The 27,566-nt window shown below is 40.7% G+C and overlaps 1 protein-coding gene across 1 annotated transcript in view; it reads right to left on the bottom strand.

The window, feature by feature from the left end:
• The window catches only part of PPP1R9A (protein phosphatase 1 regulatory subunit 9A), a 134,874-nt gene extending 110,120 nt beyond the window's left edge, over window positions 1–24,754 (bottom strand). The window contains exons 1-2 of the mRNA XM_030444153.1: window positions 24,695–24,754; window positions 21,698–23,379 (exon numbers count right to left, since the gene is read on the bottom strand). Of these exons, the coding sequence (XP_030300013.1) occupies window positions 21,698–23,158 (1,461 nt within the window). The 5' untranslated portion in view covers window positions 23,159–23,379; window positions 24,695–24,754. The remainder of the gene's footprint in view (window positions 1–21,697; window positions 23,380–24,694) is intronic.
• Between the last annotated feature and the right edge of the window lie 2,812 nt (window positions 24,755–27,566).

Here is a 27,566-nt window from a genome sequence, read left to right as displayed (position 1 = left end):
TATATACTGGTGCGTGGGGTTGCTCCTCCCTGGGTGCAGGATTTTGGCACTTCTGTTTGAACCTCATGATGTTCCTGTCCACACATTTCTTCTGTTGAGGTCCCTTCAGATGGCAGCACGACCCTCTGGCATATCAGTCATTCCTCCCAGATATGTGTCATCAGGAATACTTGGACCCATCACCCAGATCATTAAGGAAGATGCTGAATATGACTGAGGCAAGTACTGACCCCTGGGGTACACCACTGGTTGGGTTCTCTAAAGAGACTTTGTGCCTCTAAGCTCAGCCCTTCAGTCAATTTTCAGACCACCTCACTGTCTGCTCATCCAGCCCACACTTCATCAACTTCTCTAAGAAGACATTCTGGGAAGAAGTGTTGAAAGCCTTAATGAAATCAAGATAGACAAGATCTCCCCTTGTCTACCCAGGCCAATAATTTCATTGTAGGTGGCACCAGGTTGGTGAAGCACAACTTCCCCTTGGTGAATCTATGCTGACTGCTCCTGATCACCTTCTCAATTATTTTAAATGCCTTTGAAACATGAAATATTGGACATAAGTAATCAGGGCTTTAGTAGATAACAGCTAATGTAACAGTTGAATCTGCTCAAGTGTAATTTGGCTCCATCTGAGAATCTATCATTTCAATCTAGAGGATGTTTTCTCTTGATTTCAGGCATCCTGATCTTTTTTCAAATAACAAAGAAGTACAAGTCATGCAATTCACATATTGATTTTCTCACAGAGTAATGAGGAAAATGAAGTGATTCATCTTAATAGATTCTATACACACTTTCCATCAACATCTTAATTTTTCAAGAGATTTTCTATGAACTCTAACAAAATTCCCTCTTAAATCCTATTCCCAGATCTTTGGTTTCTAATTATTAGAATCTTAGTGGGTAACCGTAAGCAGACTAATCAAACAAGAAAAACTGCATTTCTTTCCAGCTAAGTACATAAATCCTACTTTCTAATATTATTCCTCCCAATTAAGCAGTTTGTAAACTTGATAAAGTTTTTGGTACACAAAATCCTTTTAAAAATTCTAGAAATTCTTTGAAAACTCAACATAAATTTTCAGGATGAAACTTCATTACCTGAATTCTGTAATAAACATATCTAACAACATCTGAAAGGCCTGATCACCCTCAAGAAATGCTTCAATGACCCAAATGTGTCAAAAAGTGAGAGAAGCAGATTACCATAGTCTAAAAAGAAACATGAATGAGAAAACAGTAATTACCTATTTATTGTACCATTGAAAAAAAAAATATTTTTCCCTCATTTCAGCATATGCTTACAGTTGATGAATTACCTGCACAAAAACCATTTGAGTCACACAATGTATTATTTTGCTATATAAACTGTCAAAAAGTATTATCTCATATATACAGGATGACAAAAGCATAGATAGTTAGATTAAGAAGCCTGACAACACAATGAAGTCTGGTGGGAGACAGAGCTTTCTATTATCAATAGTTTTAACTTCAAGAGAGGTCCCCAGAAAAAACAGATAAATAGGTTTACAGTGAAAATAAACAATTATTATGCTTTTCATAATAACATTATTCAACTTCCATGTTCCAGACAAAATCTGAAGAACAGTTCAGTAAATTTTTATCTTGTAAAAAAATAAAGTACCAGAACATAAAGAGAAAAATCAGTCTTTCTATGTTATACCCATAAAACTGGAAATAACTTTTGGTGTCCATCTGCAACTAAGTTAAAAAACAAAATTGTAAGTGCAGAGATGAACACAAGACCAGGAATTACCCAGCACTAAAGGAAAAGCTAAAGGGGAAAAAAAGCAGTACCTTTTTGTCTAGGGCTGTGGGGTTTTTTTTTCACCTCATTGTAAAGAGGAAAAATACTGCTTTCAGGACAGTCCATTCTGTGGAAGCCTGGACTGGCGTGCATAACAAAGCAGTGGCAGAGCCCATTCTCCTCACCAATGCCAGGGCAGGAGCTTTACCTGCTCAACTTCTCTTTCGGACATGGTGCAAGAGCTATGCCACAACCACAGGAGCCATTTCTGAGCTGCCATTCTGCAGTTAAATTCTGTTGTTACACTGATTCAACAACTGTTGCCTCAACCATTAGCAAACAGCTTTGTGTGTGTCTGCATTTTTTAATTTTTGTATTTGTGAGCAGTGGGTCATAAGAGGTATTCATATTTTTTTCAAAATATACCATAAGGTTAATCCTCTTTGTTGCGTCTTCAAGGACTACAATGAAAAAATGAGCATAAGCTTCTAACTGAACCTAAAAATCTCTCTGCAACATTCTGATAGTTTTGGAACAAAGAGATTAACATTCTTCAATTAAGACAGGAGAAAGGTTTATTCAAATTGATTTGCAAGCAGTACATATTATTTCATCAGTTCAAAGATTAGATGTTCAGTTAAACTAGTTTCCAAGGTAACCAGGCTAACCACAGAGAAGTCATCAGGGCGATAAGTATCTTAAAAAATGTAGAAGGTACCACACAGAAACAGAAGTTGCTGAACTGTAGCTATTCAGATAAGCCTAAGATTTACTTATTTTATTTATTCACAAAGTAGAAAAGGATTATTTAGAACAGTGTTTCTACTGCTTAAACTGCAAAGTCAGGAGCTGTGCCAGAAAACCTGAGGTGGGGCCAGAGGAGAGGGGCACTTCCCACTGGACACTACAAGTACCAAGAGGAGATAAATCCATCAGTGCTCATGCAACCCAAGCTGTCCCCCAAGTTTCTGCTGCATCGCCACGTGTTACAGTAAATCAGGGACATGGACCCCAGCAGGAACTGGAAATCTGATAAGTGTTTAATAAAATGGAGATAGATGAAGCATGAGTTTTTGCCCTTCACACACCCTCTATAAAGTTCCACAAAATATGCTGCTGAAATCAGGTGAGCTCTGCAACACTGAACTTCTGAAACCTAACAGGCATTCTTTTTTCCAGTGTGTTAGGCAATGCAATCATTGGAAATACAGTTAGATAACAACACAGCAAAATATTTTTCCTATCTAACTGTTTAATTCATATGTGCAGACTTAAGTATTACTAAATACAGTATTTGATATTTGCAACTTTTTATTTGGATGCCCTGATTTAGCAAATGCTTGATTTGACTGGAATGTGACTGCAAACTGTAAGGCACAAGTGTTTCAGCCACACAGAAACCCATCATTTGGAGCAAATTATAACTAAACAGAGAAAATAAAAATAGCTGGCCTTAGATGGTGCTTTCTAGGTATTGCTTTTTCCGTGTTGCAAAGACTGCACAACATGTATCAGTTTGCAAGATCAATCTACATCGCAATCTGAATTTAAGGCATAACATGAACAATATACATTGGCAGGTAAGATTTTTAACAGCAAACACGTATACACACACACAGCTGGGAAAAAAGAAAAGGTGCTTTTGTATGCAAAACAGCAGAAGTTCCTCCCAGTTTGGGCCCACTGGTAGTGCATAGACAAGGGGACCATTTTCTTCTGTGGAGGTGGGAGAAGGGCTTTCTGGAAAATGTAGTAAGCTCCTGACAAGAATCTTCTGTTTCCAAGACAGAGCAGAAACTCCTGACATGCAGTCAGATCTCAAGGCCACAAGACAGAGGGCATGTGAGGGAGGGACAAAATCTATCTTGTGTCAGGGCCTAAATTAGGTCATTCATTTGATTTATTTTAAATACATCATCATAGCATATATATGCATTTGATTAACTTCTATTCTTCTATACTGTGGGAAAATACATTATTTTTCTTTTTCAGTGCTCCAAAGAGCACTTTTTAAAGCTTTTGAAAAGACCTGAGAGAGAAAAGACTGGCTCATAAGAGAATCATAGAATCACAGAATTGGCTGGGTTGGAAGGGACCTCAGAGATCATCAAGTCCAACCCTTGATCCACTACCGCTGCAGTTACCAGACCATGGCACTGAGTGCCACATCCAGTCTCTTTTCAAATATCTCCAGGGATGGAGAATCTACTACTTCCCAGTAGATACCTGAAATACTTCTAGGAGGTCAATCCTGTAAGCTGCTTCTCAGCTAGAAATACTATCAACTACTGCAAAAATTCATGGGGCTTTTGTAGAAATATAAGCTGAAGTTCCTTTACCACAGCTTTTCACTCAATGCAAATAGTCCTAAATCATATACTCCTTGCGTACTGATTTCTTAATTTGCAGTACCAGAAAAAAGTTTGATACCGCAGCAACATAACTCCACATAATGGCAATATCTAGTGCAGATTAAACCACAAAACCCTCCATGTTATATAATGACTCTGAAAATTGCTTAAAGAACTCAGTAAGGAATATTTTTTCTTAAGATATCCAGAGAACGGAAGAAAAAGGCACCAACCCCCAAACTTTTAGCTTGGCTAAGGAAAATTCATTGCAATGGTGGGAGGTGTTAATTTGCATCTCACTAACAACAGGCTTCTACTGTCCTTCTATATCTGCCCACAATTTACCAAAACAAAAAAATCAAATAGAAGTCTGTGGCACACAACAGCACATAATCCCTCAGCCTTAGCATCCTGTAAGATACTTAAAAGACTGGAAGTCAACAGAGCTTCTCAATGGGATGGAATAATTTGTTATCTTGCATCTCTGCACCAAGCCTCCCAGCACCTTCAGTCATAGGTTAGCACTGCAAGTGTCACTGTACTTGCTGTATAAACAAGCTTTAAAACACCACAGAAGGCCACTGTCATCTGTAAAAGACAGAACAACCTACAGCTTGCCTCTACAGAGTAACAGAAAAATGAACCAGCCACCCCCCACACCTGCATAAGAAGAAGTCTTTGATTCTACAAATGTTGCCTTTGGAAAGAAAGTTTACCATGAATTCGTGCCTGCATCCTCTGGTTTATGCAGAAGAACACACATTTATTTAGCTGCATGCAGGATCCTAGGTACTCAATTCAATCATGAAATCAAATTTGTCTTCAACTGGAAGCTTTCTAAACTACATCCTTAAATTATCATAAATAAATTCCTCCATTGTAAAGAGAATTAGTCTTTTATTGAGTAGCAAACAGCTACAACTAGCCCACTTTGGGTACCAATCCAAATTGTTTAATTTTAATTCAGGTATACCTGATTTATACTGCTGTCTGCAGCAATATATACACATAGTCCCCATGGTAGTGTTGTCACCTGAAAATCTCTTTTCTTTTCCTGAGCACAGCTTGGTATCATTATACATAGGAACGAAGTACAGAGTCTGGGAATTGTTATTTATTTCCAACTTCTATTGGCCAAGAATATAAATATATCCAGAAGAGATAATATTTCCAAGGAAATATCAAGTCACAATGGACTGCAGCAGAGAAGAAAATAAGCACTATCATAAAAACACTAGGATTCAAAGCACAGGCTGAAGCAGTTTTGTTTTCCTTCCTCTATATTAATTTCAGTTTCAGTTCTGCTGAAGATTCCACTGACAACAAACTCACTCTCCTCGGCCAGAGTTATGTGTGAGTTACAACTCTATCCACAGAGCACTGCCCACCCATTTTTAATTTCTGAAACCTGATTTCACTGTTAGTAAAGAGCTATGACAGTGCAGGAGGTGTGTTTCAGAAATGTTGGGAGACCATGCAGAAGTTCTCTCAGATCAAATTGGGGAAGGGCAGAGCAGCAGTGCAGGTAGGAGGCAACACAGCTGCAACTCTTGGGTCTTTGCTCAGATTCCACCTCATTTACATGTACATCAGTGAGCATACATCATAAACAGCAAATTTTTTCCTTCTAAACTGTAGTATTATGACACATCATCAGATTCATCAGAAGATTCTCAAGAAGAAATTATCTAAATTTTACAATTTTTAATTTCCATTAAAATTTTAAGGTCTCAGCTTTACTCCTCTCTCTTTCAGTCATCGCAGTTGCGTTAACTGAGCATGATTTCACTCTCCTCTGTTTCTCTCCCTACTATTTTATCTGTTAGGCTTATTTATATTCATTATGCAGACAAAGAGACATTCTAGCCACAGTGTGAATACCTCAATAAGGCATTCAAAACCAGGGCAGCTTCAAGACGTGAGTAAGAAAGCCTATCCTGGTTATCCTGGTTTTTAAATTATTCTAGCTGCTTTATTCATTGATGGTTTGTTTATCTTTCTTTCTCTCTTGGGATTTTGCTCCACCTTCAAATTCCTTTAGAGCAGTGAAGTGTAGTATCTTTGTCACCTCCCAGCAGTATTTTCAAATAGCATAATAGGAGGGGAAAAAAAAATAAACAGGTTTCAACTGATATTGTGAAAAAAGAATGGAAAGGCATCCAGAAGAGGAGTCTGATTTGAGAAACAAATACTGTTCATTAACTGGGGACTACAGTTAATGGTCTTATCACAGCTCTAAGTATCTATGGTCTTATCACAGCTCATCAAAGGAAAACACAACATTTATGTACTGACTATTAAAAACCTAGAGTTGAACACTTCAAGCCCCCACAAAATCCAAAGGGAAATTAAGTTGTCTGAGGGGTGATGCTCCACAAAATAAGCACAAACATCGATCAAGACCATGCCTGGAGTCAAGAATCAATTTATTGAGTACTGCAGTCTCTCTGACTTCTTTCAGCTTACAGTCCTAGCAAGAGCTGCAAACAGATGCCTCCCTTGACTCAGGGCGCAAAACCTACAACTGCCTCCTGAAGGCAGGAGGCTGCCACATTTGATCAAAAAAGCAGAAAAGATCTAACTCTCTCTGTTGAAAGCCTATCCAGGAGAGGAAGAGATGTCTGTGGTGCACTTCATATAAAAGGCCAAGTAGCTATAGCCCTCATTTTCCATGTAGGAGTTAAAATTCCATTCCCTTTAAGTCAAAAAAATCTCTTTTTAGATCTAATAGCTCCTTACCTATTCCATTTTAACAAGTCCTTTGGAATGTCTGAAATACCAAATCTGCCCTCAGTGCTAAAGGGAAACAGTCTAAATATTAAGCTACGCAGCTGGTTTTGCCCTTCCATTCTTTTTAATGCCAGGGCCTGCAAATACTTCCTGTATAGATGGTGCTTTTTATTCTGTGCTATGTTCAACAGAAAGAGTGTAAAAGCACACAAAGCTACAGCATATTCTTTAGATAGATGCTCTCCTAGAAAAGTATGGAGGGAGGTCAGAATCCCCTTCCTAGGCACATGTTCCAAAGGCAGTTCCTTCTCCAAGCTCTTTCATTAACTGCATGGACAAGCCAAAGTTTTTCTATAAAATTTGAAATTATGAAAACATAAAATTTGAATTTATAAAATTTGTGCCACAGCACATGTGACAAAGCTACCAGCCCTCATGAAATGATGTACATGCACACTTCAAGATCAGTAAGAAACCCTATTAAGTAGTAGCAAAGGTTTTCTGAGCACCTCCTTGATCAGCTTATAGACTTGTGATATGATCACATAATGGAGACCTTCTGACTAGGAATTCAGAACTGCTTTCAGTTGAGGGCACAACACTCTCTTTGATGAAGCTGATGCCATTTGTTATAGGCGAACACCCACAAAGGCAAGAATTTTTTAGTTATACATTAAAAGTACTTAAAGTTAACTGAGCCATTTGTTTCATATTAAAATAGCTTTCTTTAACCTATTAAAATAGTTTCTTTAAAAACTACCAGATATTGAAACTTTCCAGAAAAGCATCAGTTCATGGTTTCATTATGAGATCCACCTGAATTAGACATTTTCTGACACAATTCTGGTATTGGGATGAAGGGACCATCCCACGAGTATTCAGTATCATTACTCAGCAGATTACACATTCTAGCATCCTTGAAGAACAGAGTGCAATCCCATGGGTGGTTGCTTTAGGGAAAGAGTCAAGCCCAGTATTCTCAGATTTTGTTTTTTCATCACAGATAGTTTGCTGTCGCTTTCTTTATTTGGTTCACTCTCTTCTAGCTGATGAGCTACTGAATCAGGATGTAGACAAAGCTACACTTCTTTTCCTTAACCATGATGTGAAATTAAGAAGTGTGTTTGTAGTGACTACCAGTAAAGTGAGACTAAGGTAAAATATTGCCAAATCACCAATGCGGACATATCCACAATGCTGTGATAACACACATAAAAAAAAAAAAAAAAGCTCAAAACATTCTATCGAGTTTTCTGCATTCCAAACTTTCCCATTCACACATTCTTCTTTTGAGATTACTTGCTCAGAAGAATAAGTATCTGTGTGCTTCTTCTGCTCATTGGGATCACTGTATCTGTCCAGATGCCCTGTTATCCCCCTGATTTTCTATTGCCTATGTGCTAACCAAGTGTTGCAGAAGATGACACCGTGACTCAGTGGTGGTATAATGATGGTTTCCAGAACTGTCATCTGCCAAGCTTGTACAGTACAGTTTGTAAAATATAGCAGTATAAGAGTATAGTTTGGTTTGACACCCCATAATATGCTGACAGGAATTCCTGCACACAAGCTCGGTGAACTGAATCAGAGCAGGTGGTTTAACTCCTCAAATTCTGCTATCAGTACTAAGCTGGTTTACTGATTAAGTTCACAAAGGCAGCATTGACAAAAGGGATGCACAATGTCAGGGAGTCCCCAAAATATCTTATTTCTAATGGTAGCACTGGGATCTGCATCAAATATACAGATAGGGATTTTAGCACAAGCTGTTTATCCAAAGTAAGATATTGTAAATGTAATTTATTCTACAACTGCATTTTTTTCACTTTAGGAACTTAATCAAATCTGAAGTTTGAAAGGGGGGTAAGGGACAGTATTCCTTTTCTTCTGCTGCTGGTGTTATTTTCAGGTAGTGACACAAAAGATAAAATTTTGACCTTCATTTTCAAAGTAATCCAAGCCAGTCATTAAAAGACAACTATTATGCAGCAAGTCACCAAGTGATATTGCATCTTAGAATTCCAGTGCTAATAAAAGACAAAGCATTCTATCTAGTATTTCATTATTATAGTACCACTCTTGTTAAAGAGAGAACAAAAAATACCTTGTACCACAGAGAAGTCACGCCATGCTTAACCTTAACAGAAATTTTTGCTACACCCTCCTGGCAGGTTTACCTTGCATTGCAAAAATGCTTGCAGCCAAAGTAAGCCCCACTCACCTGGGAGCATTATGTTCATCATACAAGTTAAAGTTTTTGAGACAAAAAATTCTCTTTCAAAGTCTTTTGATAAATTACCACTACAATATTTTATTAGTCAAGTATCTGCATACACAAATTAATTTGTTCTTTTAGTTTTTCATTTTCTAGATGTACAAGAATATCTTCTAGAAAGGGATGGCAGCAGATCCACCTGTAAGTTGGCCAGGGGAAGCAGATACTCAACGCAACATAACCCAAAGATGTTTCCTCTCCTGTCAGCCACAGTTTTATGGAAAACTGTGATGAAACATGTGGCACATTTAGATTTTTTTGTCTCACACAATAAAGAAGCAAGCTATCAAAAGTAAAAAGAATGAGATCAGAGAAAGATCTGTGGAGGGAACTAGAACAACCAGAGAACCAACAGCATTTGCAAAGCCTCTGTGGATTTGAAACTATACCTTTCACACATTATATCCTTATTACAAATACTAAAACACAACGGACAATCAACAGGTAATTTTGCAGGAAAAGAAACTCAAATGAAAAAAGGCACCTCACTCTTCAATCTTTCAAGTGATTAATATGATCTGTGTAAAACAATGACAAAATTTCATAAGACTACTACTAAAAAAGAAGTTTCTTTTTTTTTACATTAAAAATCACTATTTTTAATGTAATGCAAAGTATCAAGAATGCAGCCCTAGAAAACAAGAAAAATGAGGGTAAAAAAAATTATGTCAGACACCTTCAACAAAATAACTGCAGTCTGACAAGTATCAAGAATCAATAGATGGAAGAAAAGACAACAAGGCAATCAGAGACTACATTAAAAAAAAAAAACAACCAAAAAAAAAAACCAACACGAGGAGGCAACAATGTTCAGATCAGATAACATCACACAGTCTGTTGAGGCAAAATGGTGAAGAACAGGTCAAGTTGCCTGTTTCAGATAATGCTGTAGTGTGGGAATATGGTGCAGTGTTAAGTTTTTAGCTCTTAAATAGAGGTCAGAAAGCTGCCCTACGGCTTCTTTGAGTTCCAAATGCTGCAAGTGTCATGGTACTGTGTACCAGCTGCAGCTGCTTATGAAAGCTGGGACAAGCCCCAGCCAGGGCAGGGTGCTGGGTGCTCCAACTCAGCCTGTGCTCCAGCACTGGGGTAGGAGACCCCCATTGCTCCACCAGCACCCCAGCCAAGCCCCTGCGGTGCCCACTGCTGTACTGCTGAAGGCTAAATTCAACTTTCTGAGGTTCAGAAATGTGCAGTTCTTAATGGCATGGATTGATCACAGAAGTTCTCCAGGTCTCACAGAAATGTGACCTTCTGCACTACAAAAATAAACAGCTTGCTTTAACTGACCCACTTTTAAGCCAAAAGAGCAAAGAAAAAATTATTTTATATCACTCACTATCTTTCAGTTTTTATCCCTTTATTCAAAGTGCTACTCAAAGAACTTCCCACTAATCTCTCTCATGCTTTATAGATCACTGTTGGTCAGCTTCAGCTATACACATTTGCCTCTCCTCTGGGAGTTCTTGAACTTTACAAAATCAGCAAAATGTCTATTTATCATACGGATTTAATAGATAAAACAAACAATGCTAGCAGCTTGGTACATTTTACAAAGCAAGTTAATTTGAAGATTGAATTGAAGGTGGACTGCACAGCATGACATTAGTTAGCAGTGTGACTGCAGCTCTTCAGTATTCAGCCTCAACCAAGGGCTCAGCTCATGTTCCCATTCACACCAGGGCTTTCCCAGCTGTGGCAGAACAGCAGCCATACAGACTGCTGCTGCTGCATACAAAGTGTTAGTGGGCTTTGCCTCTGCTGCAAATGAATACTGTTTAAACATTTCTTCTTTTTTTTTTTTTTTTTTTGCATTGTCAAATATTGTTTATAGGGTTAGGTCAATCTGCTTATGCTATAATACAAAGTATGTCCAAAAAACACCTTTTTAATCCTTTTTTTAGATAGCTACTTCAATTGACAGTTGTGGGTCTATGTTCTTATTATCAGGAAACACTCAAAGGCTACTATTAATCCTTAAACTAAACTTAACCATCTATAATGATATGTAAAAATACAAGCTTGTTAGTGTATTTATATATATTTACACAAAGTTAATGATTACAAACAGGAAGAACCTACTGGAGTTGCTGCACCCCCTTCCGAGTGCAAAACCATGCACTCTTATAATTTGATAAATAAGAGGGGACTTTGTATATTTTACAAATCATAAATTTACCTTGGATGTAATTTAGCTGCTTTCTTTGCCGAAGGTCATGGTCAGAAAAATACTCTTTTTTCCCATTCAAATGAGAAGAAAACAACAGGATGGTTGAAGTTGGAAGAAGCCTACAGACATCATCTGGCACAACCCTTCTACTCAAGCAAGGAGTCCTAGAACTGGTTGCCCAGGACCATGTCTGGACAGCTTTTGAATATCTCCCAGTATAGAATTTCTAAAACCTCTTTGAGCAACCTGTGCCAGTACTCAGTCAGCCTCACAAGGAAAAAGTATTTCCTGATGTTCAGAGGGAACCTCCTGTGTTCCAGCTGGTGTCCACTGTCTCTGGTCCTATCACTGGACACCCTTAGAAAAAACCCGGCACCCTCTGCATCCTCCCTTCAGATTATTATATGCATTAATAAAATCACCCTTGAGTTTCATCTTCTCTAAGGTAAACAGTTCCCTCAGCCTCTGCTCATAGGAGAGATGCTCCAGACCTCTCATCATCTTCACCAGCCTTCACTGGACTCTTTCAAGTCTCTTGACATGGGGAGCCCAGAACAGGACTCAGAACTCCCAGCTGTGGCCTCACCAGTGCTGAGCAGCAGGAAAAGACCAACTCCCTCAACCACCCTGGCAAAATTCCCCCTAACTGTTCAATCTGGTTCTCTCCAGGACCCCAGATCCTCTTGTGCAAAGCTGCTTTTCAGCTGGGTGGCCCCCAGCACCTATTGGTGCATGAGGCTTTTCTTCTCAAGGTGAAGGACTCTGTACTTTTCTCTGTTGAACTTCATGAGGTTCCTGCCTGCCCTCTGCTCAGCCATGTTTCAATTCACCTTTTGGACATACTTAGTATTATAGCATAAGCAGATTGACCTAACCTTATAAATAATATTTGACAATGCACACCCAGCCCCTACTTCATCAGCTACTCTGAGGAAGTTAAAAGTCCTACTGTAGTGAATGTAGACAAGATCCATTGCCCTCCCCTCATGTACCAAGCCAATTATTTCACTGAAGAAGGTTTTGAGGTTGGTCAAGCATGACTTCCCATTTTTAATGGTCAACATCTACTGGTAATTAATGTGTCAGGCACTTGTAGTCGACCACAGTGTCTTATCAGTTATTTTTCACCCACAGCTGTGAAGATTGAAATTGCTTTAGTGGCCGTACAGAGAGAAGAGGAGGCGGGGAGAGGGTTAGGGCAGGAAAGAAAAGAATCCTCTGTTTAATGGTATTTCCCTACTCCCATCTCAAATATCAATATGAAAAAAATGTGCAAAACTAATACCAAGGGGTCAGTTGTTAGCCAGCCTACCAGATTAATATATAGCAGCTAAAACTGAGCAACTACTTCAGAGAAAAAGACTGGACAAGGAGGAATGAAGAGCTACCTGTTTTGGTAGCCTCACACTCCCAAACACCTAATGAAACATTCTCATCTGCATTAGTGCATTTGGCCACACTTTTAAATTATCAGCTTTTTCAAAAGTCCTCTAACTTTTTAGAGTCATGAGTTCCCTCCAGTTTGCCCTTGTGAAAATATACAGTATTAAATTATTATCTGTATTCTGCTTAAGCAATCTATGCACAATAAAATCTAGACATTAATGAACAGGTATCTTTGGGCACCTAAGAAAGCAGAGCTAACAGGGTAAATATTTAAACATGTCAGAACCTACAGAATCTAAATATGTCAGAGTCCACCGTAAAGATGACTGCAAGCTTATAAAAATGTAAAGGTGATTGATATTTAAACATGTCAGAACCTACAGAATCTAAATATGTCAGAGTCCACCGTAAAGATGACTGCAAGCTTATAAAAATGTAAAGGTGATTGATTACAAGCTGGATAAAACCTTGTGGGTATTTTTTACCATAAAGGCCATGGTCTAGATGAGTTAGACAAGGAGTCTGATAGCATGACTTTTAAAAGCCTCTATAACTTATAGACTTTAAGCAAATAATGTGAACAATAAATTTGAAATACAGGTATTTTATCAAATAAAAGGCCCTAAGTCTACATGCAGCATTGCCAGAACATTAAAAGATATCCTTTCAATGCAAACCAGCCTTGTATGCCCTTGAGATTATGCACTGAATACTAAGGCAGATGGAAACTGCAGAGAGGAACATAAAAAGTTACATATGTGCATAGACTAAGAAGTGGAGTTTTATGTGTAAGAAGGCAAGGGAAATGGGTCTCATTCTGCATTCATACCTTCCAGTGACTTTATCATGGGGAAGTATCCGAGTGACCTGTCAGGTCTCTTCAATCAACTCCAGTGAGTAAAATTAGTCTGCTCTCACTAGAATACTTCCTATATAAATAAAAGACACCACAGAATAAAAGCTATCACTTTAATGTTTAACTACAGGAATGTCAGGTATTTATTTAATAGATTATTTATCGCCTGCGAGTTCAACAGCACTGAAGGGAATTCCAACCCTTAACAGAATTAATTGTGTCAGACAATAGTGAATTAGTCTATTAGGAACACCAGGAAATACAGCTGCTATTGCAAATCTTCAGTCTTAGTTGCAAAATGCTCAGTTTCACCTTAAAAGCAGATCACTGCCCCTTAGTCTTCAGATCCTTTTCTTTATTAATATAACAGAGATGCAATTATGATCTTTTGCAGCACTGAGGAAGATAATTTTCTTATGCCCAGTTTTATGATAGAATCAAACAAGAAAAAGATAAGAGCAGCAAGTTGCTTCACTTCACTTGCCTGAAGTAGAATTCACCAGACACATTCCAGATGAAGTCTCCTTAGCTAGTTGTGACACAATTCCCTACAGCTACCAAAATATTTTGCTTCATGCATCTAGAATGCCATTTCTCTTCCTCACAGCTGCACTGCACCATGGACCACTGCTGTCATTCTGTGTGAGTGAGCCACAGACTGGCTTTCTCTTTATCTATCATCTCCTACAAATAAGTCCCTAGCTTGCCACGAGACTTCTCAAATCAGAAACCCATCCCCACTACTCATACAGTCACCTGCATTTTACTGCAATCCTATGCAATGATAAGGCTTTTCCACTCCCCTTCAAAAGCAAGTGTCAATAGTGTGCTCCAACTTTCTGAGACAGAAGTACTGAAATTCTTAATAAGGTCTTCAAGCTTATCAAAAGCAGGAACTAATTTAGTCTGACATATGCTACCTCTTATAAACCCATTTACATGTATTCCAGTTTTCCATCTGCCTCCCTGCCTTTGATTCTTTTTGGAGTTTTTTCTATTGCTTTGCTATAGGAAAAAGAATATTAGTAATTTTCAAGCTGCCAAAACCACCTCTTCTCTACTCTTCCTAAAAAAAAAAATAAAAATACTACCACATTTTCTATAAACACCCTCTCTATTTTGACAGTGTCCAGTTTGTTTTTCAAATGTTTCCTTACGAGACTTCTTAAATACAGCTTTCTTCACCCAGCCCTCCACAAACTTGAGCACTAAGAACTTCTAGGTTTCATCTTCATTTTACTCTAAGAGATTCCGCCTGTATAAATTTATTTCACTCTTAATTGCAATTTCATGTTCAACATGACCAGCTGCACCAAAAATGAAGTTGAAATATTAATATAAACTGGGGATGATAGCTGTGACCTCGTGCTCACTGCATAACTCCCAACTTCCTTTCTTATTTTATTTTTAACAGATAAATATCTTTGAACTACTTAGATTATTGTTCTTTACAAGGTCAAACTCAGCTTGACTTCTGGCAACATCTTATTCATACTTAAGACTTCTGACCTTTATCACAGCCTTCATTTTTTTGAACAACCACACTTGCCGCTCCTTGTGAGTTCTTGGCAAGCTTCTGATACTCCCTTTAGCTGGCTTTTCTTCTGTTTAGGCCTGCAATTATTCTGCCTGTATATTCTGCTTTTTTCTTGGGATGCAAATCCGACACATTTTTTCTAATTCCGAGTCAAATTGGTTCCAGAAATCCCAGCATCAGTTCCCTCAGCTCTTTCAATTAATTTGAAACTATTTCCCTTCAGTTTCTCTGCCCGCATTTTTGAAATCCAAAACCTTTAATTGGAAACCTCTTTCAATCTAAACCACATAAACCTCTGATGGAAATTACCCAATCCAAACTCAGTTTCTACAAACAGCTCTTCTAGAATGTCCTCAATGCTTATAAAACACAGTTTAAAGTAAGATGATTTCTTTTTAGCTCAACAACTGCATGTGAAGATTGCATCTAGTCCCTAGAATTAGCAGTGAAATTATGACCTATCCAAGAGTTTCCACATCATACTGTGGCAGGAAAAAAACTTTATTCCATTTACTGTATTCCAGTAATTCCATGTACTCTTAATACAAGAAAGCATCTGAAATTATTTGGTATCAAAGATTCAAATGAAAGTATATAATTCCAACTATAATATACTTCACATGTGAAATAACCAAGTTGGACACAATTGCCTTTAATAATCAAATTGGCATCTTGTTCTGGAATGTTTTATCCCTTAACTGTTGTTCTTTATCTCAGAGCATCCAGTCTTTGAATCCTAAATATTTCTTTCTTGTTCCTTTCCCTTATAAATATATATAAAAGTTTCTATCTTTTATAACAAGATCTTTCTTAACAAATTTAACTGAAATAAAAGACTTGGTCCCAGAAATTCTCTATGTGTCACCACACCAAAGAACTTGATTTTACATCATGAACTTCTAGAAACAGTAATTTAGCATCACAGCCCTTACAGTACAACACATTTTATTACTACTTAAGTCTGCAGAATTTCCCATGCTTCACAATATCTGAAACAGGTTTCAAGCTACCCAAGCAATAGCTCAGCATGTCAAACTACTTTGCAAGTCAAGATTAATGGAATTAATTACCAAATTGCTGCCCATTTTACAGAATTCAAATGCCAGCATAAAGGTTCAGTGCTTTATTCAATATTACAGGAGACAGAGCCTAAGCCTACTTAATACCTAGTTTCATACTTTAGCCTAAATTACCACACACTCCCAAGGTCGTAAACAAAGCGTGGACCCAAGAAGCTAGAGAACCAAATTTAAGGAGGAAAAATATCATTTCAGGGCTTTTGAAAGTAAGCTACATATTGCTCTTCAACTGCAAGATTTCTTAATAAACCCATCTGAAAGTGGATTAATTACCTAGCTTCTGTAATCATTTTAAATCTAATACAGCCTCAGGATCTTTCTGTGAGCTGTGCATTCCACACCTGCATTCAACAAGTGTCCAAACACCTCCTGGGATTACTTCACTTAAAAAATCAGACTCACTGATGTTGGGAGATCTGGAGGTCCCTTAAATCCAACATCATATTCACTTAATTAAAACATTAATATAGGCAGCGGCAAGTTTGGAGCCAGGGACCGTGGATGGGTAAACTTCACTTACTTTTCTATGATCCAAAGTAGTTCCTCAACATTTTAACAACAGATAAATACAAATGACATTGAATCAAGCAAAGAAATAGTTTCTTTTCCAACACTAAAACTTGAAAATGTTTCCAGCACAGTTTTGATGCTTATCAGAAAAAAAAATATTTTAGAGACTGAAAATTTCCAAACTAATTGCAGCATGAGATTGCTTCAGATACTTTCTTCACCACTATTTACATTCCCAGGTACATGTTAGTGAGAGAAATTAGGAATAACTAAAAGACTTGCTAGAGCTGATTTTTAATAAGAAAAATCACCATACAGTTCATAGGAAATTTCAAAATAACTCTTAAATACAAGCATCATTTGTATATTAGCCTAAAGTCACAGCACTTCTTGTAAATACTTGTCTAAGGCTCACACTTTTGAGTGTGAGGGAGAAAAACAGAAACAAAAATTATAATTCCTGAAGACCATTTGAACAAAACACAATCTAGGAAAGAGAAATGGTGTAGGGTAAAAGATTCAGTCATGCTGCAGGGCAAGAGAGAGGAACAATATAGGAGGCACTGGCAGTAGCAGTGATAATCCCTTCACATGGAAATAGCTGAAGCATAGCAGATCCATTTGCTCTATCAGTTCCATTTCTATTACACTCTCTCCCACCTCCTCTAAAAATTGGAGAGGTTTGCAGAGAGATCCCTCCACCACCACTGCATCCTAAGGAAGCTCTATGGCACCCTGAAAACAGCAGCAGTGGCAGCAGCAGCAGCTTGGGCTGGGAGCCCTCAGTACCTGCTGTCTGCCATATGGTCTGACCACATCCTACACAACCCCCTCCAGCCCCACAAACAGGCAGGGGCCAAGTCAGTGGAGCAGAAGGTTGCAAAAGGTGGCTCAGCAGGAGATGCCAATTGCTGCTAACAACTATAAATGGTTTAATATGTTCCAGAAGTAGGGCACAAACTGAAGATGCAGCCATCAGCAAACAAGACACCAGACACTGGGTTTGGAGAGATGAGAGGAGAATGTTACCTCTTCTAATTCTACCCAGAACGGACAAAACATGGCTCAGAAAGGACTATGATTTGGACAAGCAATACGTTGCCATTTGCTGGAGTGTGGAAAGCCACAAGCTGATGAATTTTTCACTATAAGCAAATGACAAATTAGTTCACAGTGTCTTAGAAGAGGCATATAGCCTAAATCTTAAGAAAACCCTAAAAAAATAACAAAAAACCCAAAAAACAAACAAACAAACAAACAAACAAAACAAACAAAAAACACACAAAAAACCAAACAAACAAAAAACCCAAAAAGAAACTCTACATCAAGGAGTTTCTGCACAGGATGGGTATTTATTTTATTCCTTGTATTCTTCTTCACCTTTACTTAGTTTTTCACCTCTTACACTTGCCTTGGAATTTCAGTTCTACCCCTGAGCAGAAACACAATGTCTGAACACAAGAATGGGCTGTTGCTGATGGAGGCCTTTTTATCACCATATAAACCCTCACAACACCTGGTATATCCATATGCATATGTCTTGTTTAGCAACATACACACTCATGTCCACTCCCAGTACCACCATTGCCTCTTGAGCCCTTTCAGAATAATTTTTATCCAGCAGTGCAAACCCAACCTAAGCTCCCACAGACACACACAACTGCTCACATCAGTGATGCCAAGCTTCAAATACTTAGAAACATTCCAAGCCTGCAATGGCCCTTGGGCAGCCACCTACTGCTAAAGGGACTAATTTTCAACAGAAATGAGATACACAAACATATCCCATAATTCAAAATAGAGCAGAGTGCCCATGCAGCATGGGAGCTGCAACAGAGAAATTACAGTCTGTAACAGCAGAATTTTCTTCATCCATTGACTTGAGCCCTTATAGCAAGTTTCTCAATAACTGAGTCTTTTTCCTGCTGGGAGATGAGCAGAATTCAACATTTCTCAGTTTGATGAATAAGATTTTATTTCTTCCTCCTGTTTTCATTACTTCTCACAGTCCAATGCATTTCCCCTTAAGGGACAGAAAGGATTCCCCTTGGAGGCAACTGAATCTCTTTGCTCGTCAGTCTCAGCACACTTCTTACTTACTCCTTACACAGGCACCTGGAAAATCCCTTGGAAAGACAGTTCAGAGATGTTTATTTAAACCTGCTAAGATGTTCAAGTAACAACTTTATGGTAATAATTACCCACTTATTTCACAGGTTACACATTCAAATGCAATTTTATTAATTATTTTAGAGCTCACCTGTAAAAGGAGAGTGGAGGTATGACATTGTGAATTCAGCACTGAGCTTGTTGCACCACTATCTAACAGAACAGTTCAATACAAATTGCTTCGTTTTACTAAAGATAAGTCAGTTTTCAGCAGTTAAAAAAACACTGCTGCTTTGCTTTTTATTTTTCTCTTGGCTACATTATGCATGAGGTGACATTAGGGAAAGTATTAATAAAAACAGTTACGTCCACTGACACACAAAATTGCCTAGAATAGGAAAATCCTTAAATTCTTAAGTTGTCTACCCAGTTCACAAGCATCATCCTCAAGTAAAGAATGGGTAAACGGACCTAATAGGTAAAATTGCATGCTAACACTGGGTGAGGGGACAGAACACAGGTCCTCCCTGGCTGTCTGCACTGCTCACTGCTACAGACCTGCTGGGCAGAAACCACCATCCCAAGTCAGTTGGTGACATCCTACCAGTGTGCTGAATTGGCACCACTGTCAGAGGCAGCCCAGGAGCCCAGAGCCTCAGCAGCCTCCAAGGACCCACCAGGGGACTCTGCAGCTGTCCTTCCCCAGTCCCTGCCCCTGGCAGTGTGGCCGGGCAGTGACCTGATGCTGCTGGCAGCCTGCCCAGGATTACACTGCTTGACACCACTGAGGAACTTAGATAAATCTGCACACACAAACTGGAGGAAGGCCAGAGAACAGCTTTTAATTTTCCACAACTTCAGCTGCACTTCTTCCTCCTAGTGCAAGCCTTGCACATGGTCTCACTTCTGTTTCCCCACATGACTTAAACAGATCCCAGGCACTGGAAGCACACGGGACAGAAAGCTGGGGATCTCCCAAACCTCTCAACCCCTCCATCACTGTTTGCTCACAATTCTGTTTTCTTCCTACCTACAATAAAGATGCTAAAATAATTAAAGCAACAATTCGTTTACTTTGGATGAGCTTGTTAGGAGTGCTTTATGCTTAAAACCATGACAAATGTATTCATTTATTATTCACTCAAATGACTTTTCCTGATGGCCTGTTATTATTACTTGATGATACGCAATCTGAAATAAACATAGCATGACAAACCAGAGAGGAAAAGAAAAATATTAAGAGAATACTCTTAAAGCACTTGGCACAACATAATGATTCAGATAGATGACAGCAATATTCTGAAATAAAGATTTCACTGTTGGCTCTTTCAAAACAGAAACAGCAGAAAAATCCAGTCATCTGAACAGTAAAATGAGGAGTCACTTTCTGGATTCTTATCTGTTGAAACCATAAGTATGTTAAAACAAAGCTCTGCAGATAATTGGTAGACCTTTCAGAAGAGAAAACATCATCTTGCCTATTAGTACAGCCTGAGGAGGAAGGTTGTAGGGGGGACAGCTTCCATAACCCTGTATCATAAAACATTTATCTATTTCATCTAAAACAAAAACAAAAGTCACAGAAAACTTGCTAGTTTAGTTATGGTAATAATCTAGAGGGAGCACAAACACTGTTAGAATTTTTGTTCCATGACAGAAGACCGAATAAAACACCAACAAAACAAAATTTTAAAAATCCATTATCTTGGCTTGGAATACTTGGTTTCAATGTAAAAAAAAAAAATCTTTTCAAAGCATGAAAAACACAGGGGCATTTCCCTCCCTTCACTCCCCAGCAAACAGATGTGAAAACCTGGTTGCTGAATTCAGATGGAAATTTCCTAATACAACTATACATCTTAACCTTACTTAACTTAAACCACAGGTAGCATAAATGCAAAAGTGGTATATCATGTAACTTCAAGTTTGATAATGAAACTTCTGTTTGTTGATTTAGTAACTTCCATTGATAAAGTCACACAATAAAATATAGTCCACTTCAATTAAATATTTTAAAATTTTTAGATTTCAGTTACTTTCTGACATATGGCTATTTCAGGTGCCATTTCTGGAAAAATGGCTATGTATTTGAACTGTCCATTGGAGACCACACATACTAAAAACAATTTGGAAGTAAAACACCTCTATATTTACCCTGCAGCTCAGCAGTGAAAAGCTGGTACAACAAAACCTGACTTGTTACTTCCTTCTCAACTGAAAGCACTTGAAACAGCATTCTTAGCTGTAATTTCCAGGTACTTAAAAAAAATTTAAAAAGCTCTGCAAGGAAGCCACCCTTCATTAGATTTTTCAAATCGACTTCTGCCTTTCTGTAGCAGTGGGATATACCAGACATACCTATAATAAAGTTTTAAAGCTTTTAAAAAGTGATAATGCTACAAGAAAAGATGGCACAAATTCAGACGGAGAATATTAGCAGTCCTCTGCTAGTGAGACAGAATTATGTTGTACTTCATGACACAGTATTTAACTACAGGGACTTCAAAGAACAGCTGGTGAGAGCTGAAGAAAAGCCATTTGATCTAAAGAAGCTGTAATTTAAAATACAAATAAAAACAGTACAAAGGCCACCAAATACCCACTTCTACACGTAACCATGTGATTACAGTTCAGTCATATAAGTGAAAATATGCATGTTAAAATGCTCAAACTTCACAAACCCAGCTGTCATTCTTGATTTCTGCTGGGTTTGTCAGCCATCAACTAGACTGGGAAATTGCAATCTCAAGAGCTCAGCTTCCCTACTTCATTTAAGATTACACTTGCTGGCTGACTGTAATAAAGGCTTGTACCAAAAGATCCTCTGCAATCTTTTCAGAGCCAAGATCAGCTGCTAAAATCTACTCTAAACGAAGTAGCATTGGAAAATGAACCAAACTGCAGAAAAGAACATGGGAAACTTTACCTTAATTGGAGCACGGCTAAACTGTATTTTTCTGTTAGGTGGGATTTCATCTTCATCTGGCAATCCATTAATTTCAGAATATTCCATATCTGGTTCATAACAGTTGTTCTCATCACTATCATCCTGATCGTCCTGTTCTGTACCTGTTTCTCCCCAGTCAGAATTATATCTTGATCGTACCCGATACACATTGTAGTCAGAATGCATGTACACATGGGAACTCTGCAAGTTATTCACATCTTCATGCACTTCTTTTTCACTTGCCTCATCATAATGGGACTCAGCAGCATCTGAGACAGCATCTGTGGCAAAATCACCACCTGTAGCTGTATTTCTCTTTAATTCTGGTGCTTCAGGTCTATCAAAGATACCCTCTGCAGGTTCTGAGCGTTCCTTTTGTTGCAACAAAACTTCTGCTTTTGACTTACTCCTAGCACAGCTGTCCACGGATCTCTCATTGTCAAGCACGCTGACCAAATCCTGTTGACTCACTGCAGAGCTCTCAACACAATCAGAACTTGCCTCTGTACTCTTCTTTACCTCTCCAGAGGCCTGTGAACCTGCTGACACGCCTGTGGATGTCTTCTGCCTCGGTGTGGAAGGTGTGCTATTCTGCTGAGAGCTCTCCACAGACATCACACCTGTACTCTGTTTGGCTTCAGGAGACCATGTGCTGGCATCTTTCAAAGGACTGAAACCCTCAAGGTTTGCCCCCGGGGAGGGAATATTTGGAACAGAAGAAGAGAGGTTTAGCGGATAGTGACCAGTTACAGAGTACTCTTCACTGTTTTCTGATTTTTCTACAACAATTACGTTGTGGGAGTCAGTGTTTTCAAAAACTGCACTGAGCTGACTCACAGTTGGAGAGACAGTCTCTGTCCTTGGGCTAAGACTGTCCAGTGAATCAGTGCTGCCCCTGTGAGATTTAGAGCTGCACCAATCATCCGGAAGCTCATTGGAAAGGACTTTCTCTTTCTTTGGGGAATAGCGATTGGAATGTCCCATTTCACGAGCGTTTCGCTCAAACATCTTCCGAGTTTCAGTAAACTTGGAATAGGAAGGACCATCATGGATAGTATCAAATCTACTGATCCTTTCTGAGACAGATGATTCCAATTTCACAATTGAACCATCTGCTTTTTCTACAAATTCCTTGGGCCTAACTCGCCTTTGGGGCGATGGAGGGCCACCCTTCCCCCTGGTTTTAGGGGTAACTCCAGCACTTTCAGGGGGCTCCATGCCCATCTGCATAAATAAGTTCTTAATCCTATTGACATTTGAGCCATATTTCCTTCCCCTGCTCTGCGAGGCCTCTCCTTCCTCTTTCGTTTTTTGGTCTCCATCTGATTTCGGTTTGTCAAAGGTGCTTTTCAGCGCCTGGAACTCAGTTCTGTAAGCATTCCTGTGAGGAGAGGCACTTCGCAGGGTTGATCTCTCTCCTGAAGACTCCGTTTTCATCATGTTTACTCCAGAAGCGCGAAAACAGCTTACATAGTTTCTGCAGCACCTCTCTCAGTAGTCTGTCACTGCTGAGATTCTGCTTGAGGAGTGTTTTTCCTCAAGGGGCACTGCCCTTCAGCAGGGCCATACTCAACAGAAGATCTGGAGGCAAATATCTAAGCACATGCAGTCAACTATGACAAGGCAGCACAACTGAGGACTCTCAAAACCGCTGATTTAACCTGCAACAGAAAGGAAGGTTTTCTGAATCACGTCAAAGGTACTTGCAGTTCTTTAAATCTAAGCCACAATTTCTATTCATTCTTCAGGTGTTCATAAGAAAAAAAAACAACCACCACAACCTAACACTGCACAGACAAATGAAAACGTAACTTCACAAAATTTTTCAAATGAAACGATGTATAATTTGAAATCTACAATATCGTTCCATAGTAAAAGAATGGATTATTACATCTTACTGTTCACAAAGTATCATGTCATGCCACAAGCGTGCATGCAAAGGTAAAGAAACGTGACAAAAAAAGTAATGCTACTTGTGTGTTACTGAGCTTTCCTTAAAAAAAACCTAAAAATTATTCCCCAAATCAAACCTCTAAGTTACTTACATCTAACTATAAAGTAATTCACACAAACATGATGGTTCTGCTTCCCTGAGGAACTGCAAAACATCCCTTGCTCTCTCATAGAAACACCATCCAATACAAAACACTTAGAAAGGCAAATTAAACAGCAGCTCGAGGGAATAAGAGAAAGAACACCCAAAGTTAGCATCCTTAGTTGACAGGCGAAAGGAAGTGAAACCCAGTTAAGAGAAAAGTTGGTTGCCTCTTGTCACCGGCAACGGCTTTAGCACCTGGAAGAGCTTGGAGATGCCTCAGGATGAGCTGCAGAAAGGGAGCCAGAGCCTGGGAATCCGCTCCCACTCCCTGGCCCAGGAGCTCGGAGGAGCTGCCGTGCCGGAGCAGCGGAGCTCCCCGGCCTCGGATGCGCCCCTTCCCTAAACCCCTGCGAAAGGCAATACGGGGCCCACCGAGAGCCAAGTCCCACTCTCTCCCTTCCCGTCCATTCTCCCTCCCCAGCCCTCGCTCCGCCAGCCCGCTCCCTGCCGCTCCCGCCGTGACGGGGACGCCTCATTTCGGGCTCATGCCGAGGCGGGGAACCCTATCGCCGCGGCGGGAGAGCCGCGCCCGTCTCCGCGCACCTCTGAGCTTCGACCAGGGGTGCCGATCGTCACGGGCGATGGAAAAGGCCCAGACGGCAGCGGCTCACGGCGAGACCCGCGGGTCCTGCCGGTCTCGCAGAAGGCAGTAAACTTAACCCGAGAGGCCACTGCCGGAGCCCCTGCGGCGGCTCCTCCCCGGGCGACCGCGCCGGCGAGCTGGAGGCACGGGGCCCAGCGCGGCAGCACCTTGCGGCGGGGCAGAGCCCGGGCAGCCGCCCCCGCGCGGCCGATCCCCGGGAAACAAAAGCCCGGTGACAGGGCTGCTCCCCCGCGGAGCCCGGCGCCTCTCCCGCCCAGCGCGCACGCTGCCTTACCCAGCCGAGAGCCGCGGACGGACTCTCCCGCCTCAGCGCTGCCCCGGCTCCTACTCCAGCCCGCGGCGGCTCGGCGCCTCTCCAGGGAACGGCCGCTGCCGCCACCCTCCTGACAGGAGCCAGCAACCGCCGCGGCGCCTCAACGCCATTGCAGGCAACAGCGGCGGCGGCTGGGGCACCGACACGGCTCTGCGCGCACACCCGCGGCGGCAGCACGGGGGAGGAGAGCCGCCGCGCCCCGCCGCAGCCGCGCTCCAGCCCGCCGCCTGCTCCTCCGTCACGGCGCGGCCGCCGCGCCCCCGCCGCGGGACGCGCCCCGAGCAGCCGCCGCCGCCCGCCACGGGGCCGCCCGCCGCTACAGCCGGCGGGTGACAGGTGCCTCACCTCCTCGGCGAGCCGCAGTGGTTCGCTCCGCCGGGGGGGCGGGGGAGGCAGCGAGCCGCCCTCCCGCTGCAGTCCGGCCCCAGGCGGTTACCGCCGAGCGGCGGAGGCCGGGCCTGGCGGCGGCCACGCCGGTCCGCGCCCGGGTGGCGGGCTCGCCCGCGCCGCTCTAGCGTGGTGCCAGCACTGAGCCCCGCCGGTTCCCGCTGCCCCAGGTCGCCCCCTTCCTCCTCGACAAACGCTTCGTTCTAGCCCGGCCCTTGAGGACCGCGCTGGTTCGGCACGCTCCCGCTCCTGAGGTGGGCAGCGTGCCCGCCTCCGCGCGGGAGGGTCCCGATCCTGCCGGCGGCCCGCAGCCGGGAAAACCCCGCTTCCACCGCTCCGGGAGACCTGTGGGGCGCGGGTAGTAGCGGGCGCACTGAGAACGGTACAGATCAAGACCCAGCAGCGTGCTCCCTCTCTCCCTGGGTGTGAAGCCATTTAACCCAGGCGACATGAGAGAGCAGCGTGCTGGTAACACACCCGGGCAGACCGCTACACAACTCGCTGAACGTGACTTCTTCCGGCCATTGCTGACAGGAGGAAGGATGAGTGAATTAAGAGTTCAACCGCAGCCAGCATACCTTTATTGTGCGCTAGCTGAGCCAGTTCGCCACAAAAATGTGTTTGGTTTTATGTTGTGACTAAGAAAACTTAATTGCGGAACATGAAATCTCTAGGTAATTTGTAAAATTGGCAATCGGAGAAACTAAGGGCTGATAATTATATAGGAATTCCTAAGCAAAGTTCATTAAACATAAATAGCCAGAAAATGGCCTGAGGCTCTAAGCTGCATACAGAATCAAGACTGCAGTGACTGAAAAATAAAGACATTAGGTATATATGTTCACATACTTAATTCATTAGTTTGAATGAAACTGAATCTATACGATTACAAGCAGTCACAGGTGTTGTCTATCTCCAGTTAATTTCATTTGCACCAAGGACATGCAGCTCAAAATGTTTGCCTCAGTAAAGTTTAGATAAGCAGCGCATTGACAGGCAAACAATCAATCCTGTAACACAGACTGAAAAACAGAGTGTAGATAATTATATATATATATATATATACACACATATGCAAGAGGTCAGAAAGAGCAGTGAGGATGCTGCAATAGGGGTTTGCCACTGCCAGCAATATGCCCGTCCTGGTGCATTTCGTGGCCTCCACTCCGGCCAGTGCTGCCTGAGGACTGGGGCACAGGAGGAGGTGAGGGGGAACCTGGATGCACTGCGGGGTGCTGAGCATTGCAGTGCTAGCACAGCAGGGAGAAAAGGAGATCAGAGGAGGCACGTAATGAGGGAGGATATAGGCAGCACCTGAGCATCAAAAGCAGTTACAGAAAGCTCCCCTTCTGAGGCTGTTTCCCAAAGAAGAATGAGGGAACCACTGTTTCAGAGCCGATTGCAATGAGGAGTCCTACAGGTGTTCCCCTGCACAATGACTAAAAAAACCTGCAGCTAATCAGGACATTCCTTATTAAAATCTAAACATCAAATAGCATTCCAGATCTGAGGCCCAACTTCTCTGGCTGTGCTTTTTTATCAGTATCGTTTTGTAGACATGAAGCTGTAAGAACACTTGGAGAGCTGCTTGACTTTTGAAGACAAAAATACATTAACAGAACTTCAAGTGTAATTGAAGAAGAATAGGGACATGAAGCAGAAATTCAAGTATTTTATTTCCTTTGTCAGTTCAGGCTAAGCATGCAGAGTGGTTAAAGACCTTAGCATGTACCAGATATGTATCTGGAAGAGTTTTATAATTCACATACGTAAGCAAAAAAAAGGACACAAGCAAACACTAACAATCTATGAAACAACTGAAACAATTTTAAATAGACTAATTTGCATCTAATTATGTAGTAATAATTAGGAAAATGTTCACTACCATATCCACATAGCCAGAGCTAAAAATATTATTATCCTTTTTCTACCAGAAGTTTTGCAACTAAAATGGTCACTTCTGACCCATAATATATATATTTTAACTGATGTATCCAAGAAAAAAATGGTATTATTTCATGGCAGAGGAATACAAACTATCTTCATATTACACTTTAGTAGAAAGTAAGGAAATTGGACAACTCATTGATTCTGATAGAAGTACCACACAAGAACATTCAGGTTTTCTATGATGAGAGAATATATTACATTTATTTTCTCCTTAATTGTGTTGCAAGCAAGCACCATATACATCCAAGCAGACAATACACAGCTTTGACTCAGAATCTACTGCAAAATTAATTTATGCAATTTCATGTTCCTTCAATACCACCTCAGGAACATCCAAGAAGCTGTAGAAACTATTGTCAATTTTAGCTGCTCAGAGACAGTTTGGGCTTCATTTAGAAGTTCAGCTTTAGTCATTGTCATCTAAGACATTCAAGCTTATTAATCACTTAAAAAAAATTCAATCAACATCCTCATTTATGCAGTGCCTATGGTAAGG

This window comes from Calypte anna, chromosome 2 (genome assembly GCF_003957555.1).
Source record: "Calypte anna isolate BGI_N300 chromosome 2, bCalAnn1_v1.p, whole genome shotgun sequence".
NCBI classification, from domain to species: Eukaryota; Metazoa; Chordata; class Aves; order Apodiformes; family Trochilidae; genus Calypte; species Calypte anna.
The sequence above is the reverse complement of the archived record's forward strand: the minus strand, read 5'-3'. Positions and strand labels throughout refer to the sequence as shown.